The sequence below is a fragment of the Halichoerus grypus genome, chromosome 3 (genome assembly GCF_964656455.1).
Source record: "Halichoerus grypus chromosome 3, mHalGry1.hap1.1, whole genome shotgun sequence".
Taxonomy (NCBI): Eukaryota; Metazoa; Chordata; class Mammalia; order Carnivora; family Phocidae; genus Halichoerus; species Halichoerus grypus.
The window spans coordinates 54998031-55012151 of NC_135714.1; the positions used below are offsets into that span (position 1 = coordinate 54998031).

Consider the following 14121-nt stretch of genomic DNA (forward strand, 5'->3'; position numbering starts at 1 on the left):
ATCTCTGTGTTGTGGGCAGCCAGTCTCAGAAACCAAATGGGTGCCTGAACTTGGTGGTGCTCAACACCATGAATCGCTAGCCCACCTCTCATTGGATCTTAAGCCATTTGCTGTATTCCAATAGCAGAAAATAAAGTAGGCACAGAGCAAACATAAACAGCTTTTCTCAGGCCATGATCAAATTGTAAAAGTCAAAATATATCAACATGAATCACCTTTTAAAAATGTTAACATTTAACAAATAAATTTTTAGCCTTCACAAAAAAATTTAAGAATTTATTTGCATTTTTGGTAATGTACACATTAAAAAAAGAAATACATATTCTTATATATCATGCAGTTATTTTTAAATTGGAGGTAGTTTTCAATATGCCATGTTAAAATGAATATGAATTTCAAAATTTTCAGTAAGCCAAAGGATGTCATTCATCAACTCAATTATATATGAAATACTGAAATTAAAACTTTAATTAGAATATATCATTAAGTTTATAAGGGGTAAAGAAAGTGCAGTCTTTACTTGTTAAATTAATGCAGAGCTGATTCATTATGAATTTTAATTAGTGCTTTCCATGATAAATATTTACTAAAACATACCCTTAGTCAAGCAGATCTACTAATATCTTACTTATATCCTTGGCATAATACTTAATTGATAAATTTAAATTTGTAAAAGATACAGACCGAAAAATAATACAATGATCTTACATTCCAAGTAAATATCTGTTTTTGCTAGAAAACTAAACCTTTGATTATAAAGAAAGATTACAGATTATGGGCATTACTGATTTTTCAATATAATAAATTGACATTTAACTTTAATGTTACCAATATACTGTTAATTAAAAATGTCATAAAATTTTTTCTATATTTCTTAATTATTTTCTCTATAAATGATCTGGCCACCTTTAACATATTGCTGACATTCTCTGTCCCTGAGAAAAAATAATGACTCAATTAATATCTTTTGTTTGAAGGCAGTCCCCAGACCCTTGCATTAAAAGGCACACAAGAGGGCTAGTTGATTGCAGGCAGGAACACAGGCCATAATTACCTATAGATTGAATGGGAATTTGTAGACCTTCCCTAGTATGATACACTATAACCATTGTTATCAATTTAGGCTCTGACCCCAATAACTTTGGACAAGCAGAAGGGCTTATTTTTCATGAAAAAAGAAATCATTATGCTTCTTACAGCATACTAATCTTCTATGGTGATTCCTTGATTTGTATATTCTAGGGGAACTTGTGAATTTTATTCTTCTATATTCCCTACATCCATCACATTCAACTCACATGTTGTGTGCTCCTCAGGATTCAGCATATTGTTAGTCAGCATATTCTTAAGGTTAAGCATAATGAAAAATAATGATATTTTGAATAGAAGATACATAAAATCATTAGTGTCCCTGTCACAGGAAAATGAGAAGAAGAGGGTAAAGGCACCTGGGAAAAGACAAAGGAAGACTGGGACATGTTCACTAATTAATGATCATGTTGAATTCTAGGCTTTATCTCTAGGCTAAGGTAGAGGAATGGGAATTTTGAAAACAGGATGGAGATAATCTGTTTTCATTAAGGTCACTGTGGCTAGAATGAACAGGATTGCCCATTAAGGCCTTTGCCAAACTTAGATCTATTCCCTCTTTTTCTTCTTTCCTGTTTTACCAAATTTTCGACAAGAGAACAAACAACATTTTGTGACCAAGAATATAGCAGTTGCCACACAGGCCAGCAGGAACCCAATCACATCCAAAGAGTGGTACTGGAACCAGGTGAGGTTGTGGGCAGCTGGCCTCAGGTGCTTGGCTCCTTTGTGGCGCATGACAAACTCGATCCAGAAGACTGCTCGATCCAGGGGCTTCACAGGTTGATCATGGTGAATCTTTGATAACCTCATAGCATTCTCTTTATAACTGGTAGGCAAAAATTTAGAAATTAGAGAATTTTTGTTTTCATTACTGGTAAGATGTGATACATGCTATATGTTATGTAAGCCAAAGGCCATAGGTACATTGAGTCTTGCTGAGACGTGAACTTTGTTGGTTGCATAGCATCTTAAGAATTGTGAAGGGAGGATGTAGAAGAAATATGTTCTTAACAGAATGTGGTGAAATGCAGACATAAAAAAAATGGAATGTTTGTTGCAGATGTATGACCTAATTTTTCCAAGGAGGAATTATGATATTGTGTATAGTTTCCACAATTGTTCAAAAACCAAGACAGCAAATAACCCAAGCATGGTCTTTAATCTCTGGCTACTTCATGATTACAGACAAGAAGCTGATAATTGACATTAGTAAACCATTTCTGCAGTGTCTAAGATCTTGGCACTGTGATAACTTCTCCATTGCACACACTGTGTCTTTGTGATGCAAGGGACAGTGTCTATATTGGCAATATCAAGATTGGTAAAGATACTAGGGTAATTTTGGAAATGGCAAGGATATAGACTTTGAATTTTTAAGATAAATGGAAATATCTTGCTAGAACTAGAGCTCCCAATCAATAAGCATCAAAGTAGCAATGGTTATATGGAGTTAACTCTAATGTCTCAAACAGTAATGGGTATAGGTATGTATTTGAAAGGCAGGTTTTATCTTCACTTGACATTTCTTAGTTGACGAGCCAGAATTAGTATATTTCCTTTTGGTTTTGTGTTATAAATAATAGTTGCAACTTGGAAACATGAAGATATTGGAAGGTAAGTGATTTGTGAAGAGATGCCCTGGTGTGAGTTAGACATTTCTGGGATTGGAGAAGAAGAAATGTGATCATCATTCACCAGTGAACATGGTATGCTAGATCCAGTAGGAGGGGATAATTTACTTGTGTTCTTTTTTGTGTGCAATGAGAAAGAATAGTCCTACTCTTTCAATTGGATTGAAATATAGGTAGGGTTAAAGCAGTAATTTCATGTAGTTTGTCCTAAAATATTTCAGGCAAACTACAGTGACAATAAAAGCTTATCTTTCCAAATCATATTTTTGCCCAAGGTTTTCTCCATTTATAGATAGAGATTTAAAATCTGAAATACATATATACTAGATAAACTTGTACTTGTGAATCCAAATAAAAATAAAGTACACTTTCCTATAAATGAGACAAGAAAGATCTATGCTCATATTTAAAATGATTATTTAACATCTTATTGTACACTAATGTTATATGACGGTTATCTTAAAATATTATAAGTAATTAAAATTACTATGGTTTATGTATTTAAGTGTAATCTTTTGTGTTCCTTAATTCCTTTAAGAAGTAATAAATGGAACACAAATACATCCATATATGCACTCTATACTAAACTCTATTGTTCCCAGATGATTTCTGAGTTAGAATTAGGTTTACAGTTAATATTAAGAAATTTTAAAATAAATAATTTTAGGTATTTTCTTGGAAAATCCTAAGAGTACTTATGTTTCTGTCTTTTGCATCAGTAGTTTTCAAATCAATAATAAAATTTAATGGTATTCCATGAAATAAGGTAGAGTTCTAAAAAATTACAGAACTTACTCTTATTTAGTAAAATGAACCAAATTATCAGCAATAACAACTCAGTAATAGTTTAATGCATTAGACATCGAGATCATCATTTATGAGAAACAGAAGATCATAGTCAGCCTTCCTGAAGCTCTTAACACCAGCTCCAGCTCCTGAATTGATGATATCTATAATATTTTGAAAATTATGACTTAAACATGCATCATAATAAGAGTCATTTGATGGGAATGTGTGTGAGAGGGGGAAATGGACCACTAGCACTGGCTTTTTAGGTTGGATTCAAGGCAAACATTCCCTTTTGGGGAGCAATACATTGACCCCTTTGTGTAAAAAAACCTGCAACTAGGGCTTAGAATAGATGGTTTTACATAGACTAGATCCACCAAAAAAAGCTGCACAAAATTGCATTTGAGTTGACCTTCTCATCTACCTCCTGAATTTCAGGTTTCAGTAATACAAATGGAATGTTTTAACCATCCTTTGAGTTTTGCCTCTGAATAAAAATAATTGAGTCTGAGATAACCTGGAAACGAATTTAAATATAAGGCACTTATACAAATTCCGAGTAAATACTGAGAAAGCTAGATGAAAAATATGCCTTGATAACAACTTATACAATATGGGGGGGAACCATAAAAATGATGGACTTAGAATGTAAGTAAGCATAATACATAGTTCAAAAAAGAGGAGAGTTGAAGTAAAATAAGAATGCAAGGGTTATGAATAAAAGACAAAAAATTAAGTTATAAAACAAAAAGTGGTGATAAAGGGTATAGGTGAGCTGTTGAAATAAATTGGCAAAAATACCTCTTAAAGGATTAATAATGAAATTAGAAACTGTAATTTTCTTTTTTTTCTTTTTGCTTTGATAAGACATTTATTAGATTACATTTCACAGAGTTGCATGCTTAGTAATTCTGTACATTTTTATGACTTCTCTATAAAATATTCAGATCTGTGTCATATGTCAGCTGAGAACTAGAATTTTTACCTTCTTTTTTTTTCTCCCCCATTTAAACTAATGATGTAATGTGTGGTGATTAACATATCATAATAAAAAGAAAAGAAAAGAAAAGAGAGGAAAGTAACAGCTGTCAGAAATGTGAACAGAGAAAGGAGGGTATAACTTAGAAACTGTAATTTTCTAATGGCAAAAAAGTAAACTTACTAATTTATGGATTGAGGGAATCCCAGTGAATTAAGAAAAGTAGAAGATGATTAGGACACTTAGAAAATGATAGAGAAGGAAAACAAAAATATTTTAACATAGAGAATGCTGAAGTTTGATGTCCCTGAAATACAGATAAAAAGTGGAACTAACATTCTAATAAATAACAAAAAGATAATTTCTGAGAAGAAAAATAATTTTTAATCTAGATTAACAGTATTGAAAGGACATATTATAACCCAGGGAAAATGTAGAAAATAATTTATCAAGATACATCGTTAATTAGGTTTCTGAATTTTTTTAAAAAATGATTTTTTTCCAAACTGAAAAAGAAACAAACAAAAATGATCAGACAGGCCTCAAATTCCTATAGAAGGATTTAAAGCCAGGAGACCATGAGTCATATTTACACAATTCTGAAGAAAAGAGAGAGCTAAACATCTTATATTCAGAGAGGTGAGATATCATTCTTCTATCAAGGTAATCAGCAAATATTGCTAAACGATCTCAGGAAATTTAATATCCATGAATCTTTATTGAAAGAAAATTTCATATAGTATATTCAGTTAAGAATGAATCCAAAATATTTTGGAATAAAGAATCTCAGAATTAATGGCAAATATTGATTCCTTTAAGATGCAGCAAAAAGACTAAATTTGAGGAAAATTAGTGGCATAAATATTGACAAATTAAAATCTTAAGTAATACATATTAGAGATGAGATTACTTCTATTTTTTTTGAGATGAGATTATTTCTATAGCAGGAGTTCAACTGTTGCCAAAATCAAAAATACATAAAAATGAAAACTTAAAACTGTATTCATATATTAATTCTTAACCTTGATGAGATTTTTCAGAGAAAAAATAAGATATAATGATATATACTTAAAGTTAAATATAGCTTATAGATTCATTTCAATTAATCTTTAGCTAAATCAGATAAAATTCAAAATTTTGTTCACACATAGTAATAACCAGTATTTGTAAAATTATTACCTACTTAGTATCTCTCCTCTCTGTGTATATGCATATACTGATGAATGATATATAGTCAGTGTTAATGATGGCTCTTTTTGAATGATAAAGTGAATTATCACTTCCAATTTTGTACTTACTTATAATACTTAAATAGGCATATATATGTGTGTCTATACGAACAAGCAGATTGTTCAAAAAATGTCAGAGAACTTATGTGATCATTAAAATGATTGATTTTGAAAAAAGCATTGATAAAATATTTGAAGTAATAGTATTTTTTCCCAATTTCAGCAAATTACTTCAATGTTAGGGAAATGAAATAATAAAGGCATTTTCATATTGGTCATGTTATAGTTGTTATTTGAAAATAAACCCGTTAACAAAGTCAGGAGACATTGAACATTTCCAAGTATGATGGGTAGCATAATCAATGGTAAGCCTTTTAAAACAGTAGTACTTACGAAGGTTCATTAATGACTGTTCTCAAGGCATTGAGCAGATCTTCACTGGTCATTGTGTTTATGTTCACCTCCACAGCTGCTCCTTTGGCCTTCATGTGAGCGATGTTATCAGGTTGATCAGCAAACATAGGAAGTCCCACCATAGGAACCCCATGATAAATAGCTTCATAGATCCCATTGGTTCCACCATGAGTGATAAAAGCTTTTGTTTTGGGATGACCTAGTTTGGGAATTGGGTGAGGATTTCATTATAATAAGGTAACAGAATTTTAGAGGGAGATAGGGAGAAACCTACAGAGTGGCTCAATGAAGAAAGCATTTTCTACAAAAGCTGAGAGCACATGGGCTATTGCTGTTTCAGAAAACTATGATCCCAGGAAAGGAGGAATTAGCTCCCTCTGCATTGTCTGGAAGGACTTTATTGAGGAGGAAATATCCGAACTGAGACTGAAACTTGAAGAGTGATGAGAGTCTTAACTGAAATGCTATTTTGTGAATCAAAGAAAGCATTGAATGTATAAAATTAACTGCCAATTCTCAAATTATTTTTGCTTTAAAGCTGCAAGTAAAATGTGGCATTTTATTTTTTCTAGCTTTATTTATTTATTTTTTAAATTTTATTTTTAATTCCAGTATAGTTAACATACAGTGTTGTATTAGTTTCAGGTGTACACTATAGTGATTCAACACTTCCATACATCACCCAGTGCTCATCACAAGTGCTCTCCTTAATCTCCATTGCCTATTTTATCCATCCCCCCATGCACATTCCCTCTGGTGACCATCAGTTTGTTCTCTATAGTTAAGGGTCTGTTTCTTGATTTGTCTCTCTCTCTCTCTTATTTTTCCTTTGCTCTTTTCTTTTGTTGTTGTTTTTCCTTAAATTCCTCATATTAGTGAAATTATATGGTATTTATCTTTCTCTGACTTATTTCTCTTAGCATTATCCTCTCTAGCTCCATCCATGTTCTTGCATATGGCACAATTTTATTCTTTTTGATGGCTGAATAATATTCCATTATATATATATATATATACCATTTCTTCTTTATCCATTCATCAATTGATGGACATTTGAGCTGCTTCCATATCTTGGCTATTGTAAATAATGCTGCTATAAATATAGGGGTACATGTATACCTTTGAATTAGTGTTTTTGTATTCTTTGGGTAAATACCCAGTGGTGTGATTACTGGATCGTGGGGTAGTTCTATTTTTTGCTTTTTGAGGAACCTCCATACTGTTTTCCACAGTGGCTGCACCAGTTTTCATTCCTACCAACAGTGTAAGAGAGTTCCTTTTTCTCCACATCCTCTCCAACATTTGTTGTTTTTTGGGTTTTTGATTTTAGCCTAAAATGTGACATTTTTAGCTATTAAATACTTACTGAATTATTTGCTGTTAAACAGTTACTTTACTTGCCCATTATCCAACTGTACAGCTTTTCTTTCCCCCAGTCTTACCAAGAAGATCATTCTGGGGTATCCAATCATAGAGTCGAGTATTGGCTCCTAATGTGGCTGGTTTCTTTCCTTTGTATCTCCATAAAACCTGTCGAAGACAGTGCTTTAATGTTGCAAGTAAAAACACACAGTGAAGGCATCTTAATGCTGTAGAATTATTTATAAATCATGTGGCCCACCACTACTTTATGTGATAGTGAGAGGAGTGGACATAAGGGGTAGTTTGCAAACATGGTGATATAGTAGGACTGTTTACATCAACCCTGTCAAAAAGGGCTTGAACTAATACTCTATTAAGTATAGTTTTATCATTTTTATATTTATCATTTAAAAGTTTTGAGGTATGAGATTATAAGTAAAGATATATAAAATGAAAAGACTAGTTTAATCAATCAGAGCATGGGGGTTTAAAAAGCATTAAAATAAACATGAATACTGTGTAAATTTACTAATGTCATAAGGCCATCCTCTCATGTTTCAAATGTAATGTTTTCCAAAAATATAATTAGCTTTAAATTTTTGTTGTCTGGTTGCTGAATGATTGTCTTTCCTTCTTTCCTTCCTCCCTCTCTCCTTCCCTCCACCCCTCTCTCTTTTCTTCCTTCCTTCCTTCCTCTTTCTTTCTTTCTTTCTTTCTTTCTTTCTTTCTTTCTTTCTTTCTTTCTTTCTTTCTTTCTTCCTTCCTTCCTTCCTTCCTTTTTCTTTCTTCCTTCCTTCCTTTCTTTCTTTCTTTCTTTCTTTCTTTCTTTCTTTTTCTTTCTCTCTCTCTCTCTCTCTTTCTTTCTTTCTCTTTCTTTTTCTCTCTTTCTATAGTTTTGAGGGAGGAAGAGCTGGAGGTTTGTTTTATTTCATTTTTTAATGAAGTATCTTGTTAGGATGTTAACCTTTTGTTACATAATTTTTGCAGGTGGAGGGAGCTCTGTAAGACGAAGTTCAGATTAAATATTAATAGGTGGCAAACTTATTTTTTAAAGTGTTTATTTTATTCAACAATTCCATACCTCACTCACTGATCATCATGACAAGTGCACTCCTTAATCCCCATCACCTATTTAACCCATGCCCCCACCCACCTCCCCTCTGATAACCATCAGTTTGTTCTCTATAATTAAGAGTCTGTTTCTTGGTTTCTCTCTCTCTCTTTTTCCCCATGCTCATTTGTTTTGTTTCTTAAATTCCACATATGAGTGAAATCATATAATATTTGTCTTTCTTTGATTTATTTTGCTTAGCATTATACTCTCTAGCTCCACTCATGTCTTTGCAAATGGCAAGATTTCATTATTTTTTATGGCTGAAAAAATATTCTATTGTGTATGTATACCACATCTTTTTTTTTCAAATTTTTATTTACATTTTAGTTAACATATAGTGTAATATTGGTTTCAGGAGTAGAATTTAGTGATTCATCACTTACATAATAGCGTATCTTCTTTACCCATTCATCTGTCCATGGACACTTGGCCTGCTTTCATAATTTGGCTATTGTAAAGCTGCTATAAACATCGGGGTTCATGTATCCCTTTGCACTAGTGTTTTTGTATTCTTTGGGTAAATGCCCAGTAACACGATTACCGGATCATAGGGTAGCTCTATTTTTAACTCTTTGAGGAACCTCTATACTGTTTTCCACAGTGGCTGCACATCAGTTTGCATTCCCAACAGTGCAAGAGAGTTCCTTTTTCTCCACATCCATGGGTGGCAAACTTTTTAACGAAAAAGTTAAGAAATAAAAATTCAAAGATTTAACAAGCCTAATTAGTATGCTCACCTTTATGAAGTTTTCTATATTTTAACTAATATACCAATATGAAGAGTTCTAGGGTATTTCATAAATAGGAGTATATAAAGAGTAGAAATCTAGAACTATAATGACAACAAAATTAAAGTTAATTGAATATCATAAATCAGAAAATATATATTGTTTGATAATAATATTGGGATTTTTAACTGTTTTTAACTGTAGAAATTTCAGTTTAGAAAGATTAGGCTTCTACTTCTAAACCAACTAGATCCTGATACAGCATCAATTAAACCTAAAAATATAAAGTATATCCTTGAACATAATTCCTATCTACTCTATGTATAACATCTCTCTTTTCCTGGACCTTGGAGCTAACACACTGGAGAATTTGGGGAGTAGTCAATGCAGGTCATATGATTTCAAATAGTAAAAAGTTATTAGGATCTTAACATTTTCATCTCTACTTCACTGAAAATAAATGATTGTATAAAAAGATGTATTTCCATAGTAATACAAAGGCTTACTAAGCAAATGATTAAATATGCCTCAATACATCATTTTAATGTTTCAAGAAATTTTTACTTGAAGGTGGTACCAGTTACGCTCAGTGTCTTAGCTTTGATCTAGAAAAAGTACTGTTAGTCACACTTTCTCTCCAATTGGCAAAGTAACTCTTCACCAGGACCCAATGTTGTACTGACCTTCTGTGGAATCTGGGCAAAGGCTGAGGCAATGAGATTGGCTCTTTCATCTTTGAGGTTTTTGACCATTGATCCCAGAGAAAACACCACAATACCATCTTCACCTGAACTTTGGACAAATTCTTCCATTTCCTACAGTGATAAAATTCTCTTTATTACAAACATGCAGGATCACGGGGTGGGGGGAATTTCATCTATTCTTCTAAATAGGCAGAGTCAAGAGATGTGTCAGAGACGTTAGACTCGTTCTCTCTTCTGCCAAAGAGAACCATCTAGTATCTTTAAGAGGAAGTATGTTTCTGAAAACTATGGCTTAAATATATAATGAGTGATTACAAATAAAGGCATAGAACCAAACCATTATACAAAGAGAATGGGCAATAAGAGACAGCTCTTCCCATGGTTCATGGAACTCTTACCCTCAAGGCTTAATTTTATGAACCAGCAGAGATGTTTGCAAACAGAAATATTCCTTGTAAGGAAACCCAAAAAAGGGTCCTAACTAGACTTTTAAAATGTGTACCATGTCAGTTTACATCTAAAAATTATTAATAAATCAATCCAACTCCCTGTTAGGCATTTGGGGTATTTTTCTCATGTTTATTCTTTTCCTGATTAATAGGGCTAAAAATGATTTTTTTTTTTTGGGGGAATTGAGATATATAGTAATACATTTTAAAAGGTAAACTTCTGCTATTTTTTTTTATCATGATAACATTTATGAGACAGTGTTTCTCTACCTTCCCACAAGTAGCTGACATGCCTTAATTTGAACCTTAGCACAGTGGTAAATATAAACTTCTCTACAAATAAAATCCTCTGGGTCACCACTTAACAATTGTGCAAGTTAGGCACTGCAAAATCTGGGACTGCGGTCTTTTGCATTATAATCTATGTGAATGTCAACTTCTAGAGATGTGTCATGCATTCCCTGTGCATTTATTTGTGGCTTCCCTGCAATATTTCTCAATATATTTATTATATTTCTCAGTTATATTTATTTATTTATTTCTCAATGTATTTCCCAATTTAAGGCTAGTAAAATTACTAGGGAAAGGATGATGTCATAAATGAAAGCTATCTTTTAGCTTAGAAAATGTTAGGAGAATATCTCTGAAGTCCCAGGAATTGGTATTTTGCCATTTTGATTCATCCCTTACGAGACAGTGATGGAATAAACACACACATGCACAAACACACATATATGAAAATTTACAAATCTAGCAGTTGGGTTTAGATTCCTGATTTGGCTGTCTTTCATTGCTTTTTTTCTGTGTATGCAGTGACTGGCATAACTTTTTCATCAGAGATATAAGCTTTGATTGGTGTTCATATTGCCCAAATGTTTGTATTAGTAATTGGGTTTGGAATGGAATAATTTCTCCCTCTTGTAAAACATGTCTGAGTTATTTTGTGAAATTGTGTATATGAAAAATGAGGATGGGAGGATGAATATAATAGTGTGGCACAGGATATTATCTACTGAGCCAAGGATATGTCCTGTCTCTTTCTGTACCTTTGTTTAGATATTGGTTTATTATTTGCTATAATAACATTCAATAGAGCTGCAGCTATAACTAGACTGGTAAGAAAAGCATATTCAGAATCCTAAAATAAAATTTAAACTTAAATGTGCATCTTACCCTAAATAGAAATCAAGAACTCTCCTGAGAACACTATTTAACCTGCAATCTTCTACAGAGATTATGCTATTTTACCTACAACCCAAGCAAATGAGTGTCTGCCTCCTCAATCCCTTGATGATAGTTGTTGATAAAGATAGTTAAATACAATATTTTTATCATGTTTATCTATTATTCTCTTTTATGTTTCAATATTGTCTTCTTCCAACACTTTTGGCTGTCCACATTTATTTGTTGGTGACTGGAATGTGGTATCCTTTTCATTTCAGAAAAAACAGGCATCATGATCTTAAAGAAGGAATTCAGGGTTTGGGTCTCTTAGTTCTATGACGTCTTTATTTTGATGACTCCTAATCTGTTTCTAATGCTCTTTGCTAAAACCTAGACCTTGTATTACCCAAATGATTACTAGAAATATTCACCTGAAACTTTATTTGGCTCCTTAAAGTGAATAGGTCCAAAAGTGAATTCATCATTGTCATCTCAAAAGAGTTCTTCCATGAATTATTTTTTATCTCAGGAAGATCACTATTATCCAAGAAGTGCTACCTGATTCCATGTCTTCTGTCAATACTTACTTCTTCTTACTGACAAAACTCTGGAATCTACCTGAGAGTTCTCATGAAAGTATCTTTATCACTCAAACAATCAGAGTTAACTGTCCTAATTCATAACTCCATCATGCTTGTTAGGAAGACTATAGTAATCTCCTGAGTAATTTCCAAGGCCCTACCTTCCTGTTGCTTCAATCCAGTACCCAAACTGTAGACACACTGAAATTTTAACATGCCACTTGATTCACTTCTTTCTTTAGCCATAATGTCAAAGTGAAGTCCAAAAAAGGTAATACCAGTAATAAGAGACCCCTATGATTTGTAAAATAGATTTGGAGTAGCAAACAGCATGTCTCTGTTATTGAGACAGTACACCTTAAAGAAATATCAGCATTATCTCATAAGGTACAAAAGAAATCCTCCAGTGTAATAGACCTACCTTAGGTAATGGTTTGGCAGGTTTACAATGCAACCCTCCTACAAACTCAAAATTAGGTAAGTATGGACGAGGAAATTCAAAATCCCAATACGTCCGAATTAACCAAATTTCTGCTTTTCCCATAATCTCACATAATGTAGTGGGTCTTCCTGGAGAAAATGAAAAAAGCTGTGTGAAGGTTATTTATATATATTTTTGTTGGGATACAATTTACACTAATTTACTAACAAGCTATTAAGGAAAAAATAAATCTATGTCTCCTAGATTATTTATCACATCTAGATGTTAAAAGGAAGGGGAAATTACAAATTTTAGGATTAGTCATTCCATTTCTTTGAAAAAAGTTGATGCTATTTTGATAAGGATTGCATTAAATGTGTAGATTGCTCTAAGTAGCATTGACATTTTCACAATATTTGTTCTTCCAATCCAAGAGCATGGAATGTTTTTCCATTTCTCCGTGTCTTCCTCAATTTCTTTCATGAGTATTCTACAGTTTTCTGAGTACAGATTCTTTGCCTCTTTGGTTAGATTTATTCCTAGGTATCTTATGGTTTTGGGTGCAATTGTAAATGGGATCGACTCCTTAATTTCTCTTTCTTCTGTCTTGTTGTTGGTGTATAGAAATGCAACTGATTTCTGTGCATTGATTTTATATCCTGACACTTTACTGAATTCCTGTATGAGTTCTAGCAATTTTGGGGTGGAGTCTTTGGGTTTTCCACATAAAGCATCATATCATCTGCAAAGAGTGAGAGTTTGACTTCTTCTTTACTGATCAGATGCCTTTTATTTCTTTCTGTTGTCTGATTGCTGTGGCTAGGACTTCTAGTACTGTGTTGAATAGCAGTGGTGATAGTGGACATCCCTGCCGTGTTCCTGACCTTAGGGGAAAAGCTCTCAGTTTTTCCCCCATTGAGAATGATATTTGCTGTGGGTTTTTCATAGATGGCTTTTATATTGAAGTATGTACCGTCTATACCTACACTGTAAAGAGTTTTAATCAAGAAAGGATGCTGTACTTTGTCAAATGCTTTTTCTGCATCTATTGAGAGGATCATATGGTTCTTGTTCTTTCCTTTATTAATGTATTGTATCACATTGATTGATTTGCTGGTGTTGAATCAACCTTGCAGCCCAGGAATAAATCCCATAGGTTGTGGTGAATAATCCTTTTAATATACTGTTGGATCCGACTGGCTAGTATTTGGTGAGAATTTCTGCATCCATGTTCATCAGGGATATTGGGCTGTAGTTCTCTTTTATGATGGGGTCTTTGTCTGGTTTTGGGATCAAGGTAATGTTGGCCTCATAAAATGAGTTTGGAAGTTGTCCTTCCATTTCTATTCTTTGAAACAGCCTCAGAAAAATTAGTATTATTTCTTCTTTAAATGTTTAGTAGAATTCCCCTGGGAAGCCATCTAGCCCAGGGCTCTTGTTTGTTGGGAGATTTTTGATTACTGC

The 14121-nt window shown here is 33.0% G+C and overlaps 1 protein-coding gene across 3 annotated transcripts in view; it reads right to left on the bottom strand.

Moving 5' to 3' along the window:
• Positions 1-255: 255 nt before the first annotated feature.
• Positions 256-14121, bottom strand: part of LOC118525389 (UDP-glucuronosyltransferase 2A2-like) — a 45262-nt gene continuing 31396 nt past the window's right edge. For 2 of the 3 annotated variants that reach the window (XM_036076110.2, XM_036076108.2), the window contains 5 exons: positions 12658-12806; positions 10022-10153; positions 7577-7664; positions 6114-6333; positions 256-1918 (listed from right to left, as the gene is read on the bottom strand). In XM_036076110.2, coding sequence (XP_035932003.2) covers positions 1639-1918; positions 6114-6333; positions 7577-7664; positions 10022-10153; positions 12658-12806 — 869 coding nt within the window. In that variant the 3' untranslated portion in view covers positions 256-1638. The remainder of the gene's footprint in view (positions 1919-6113; positions 6334-7576; positions 7665-10021; positions 10154-12657; positions 12807-14121) is intronic. The other variant, XM_078068742.1, reaches the window with a different exon arrangement.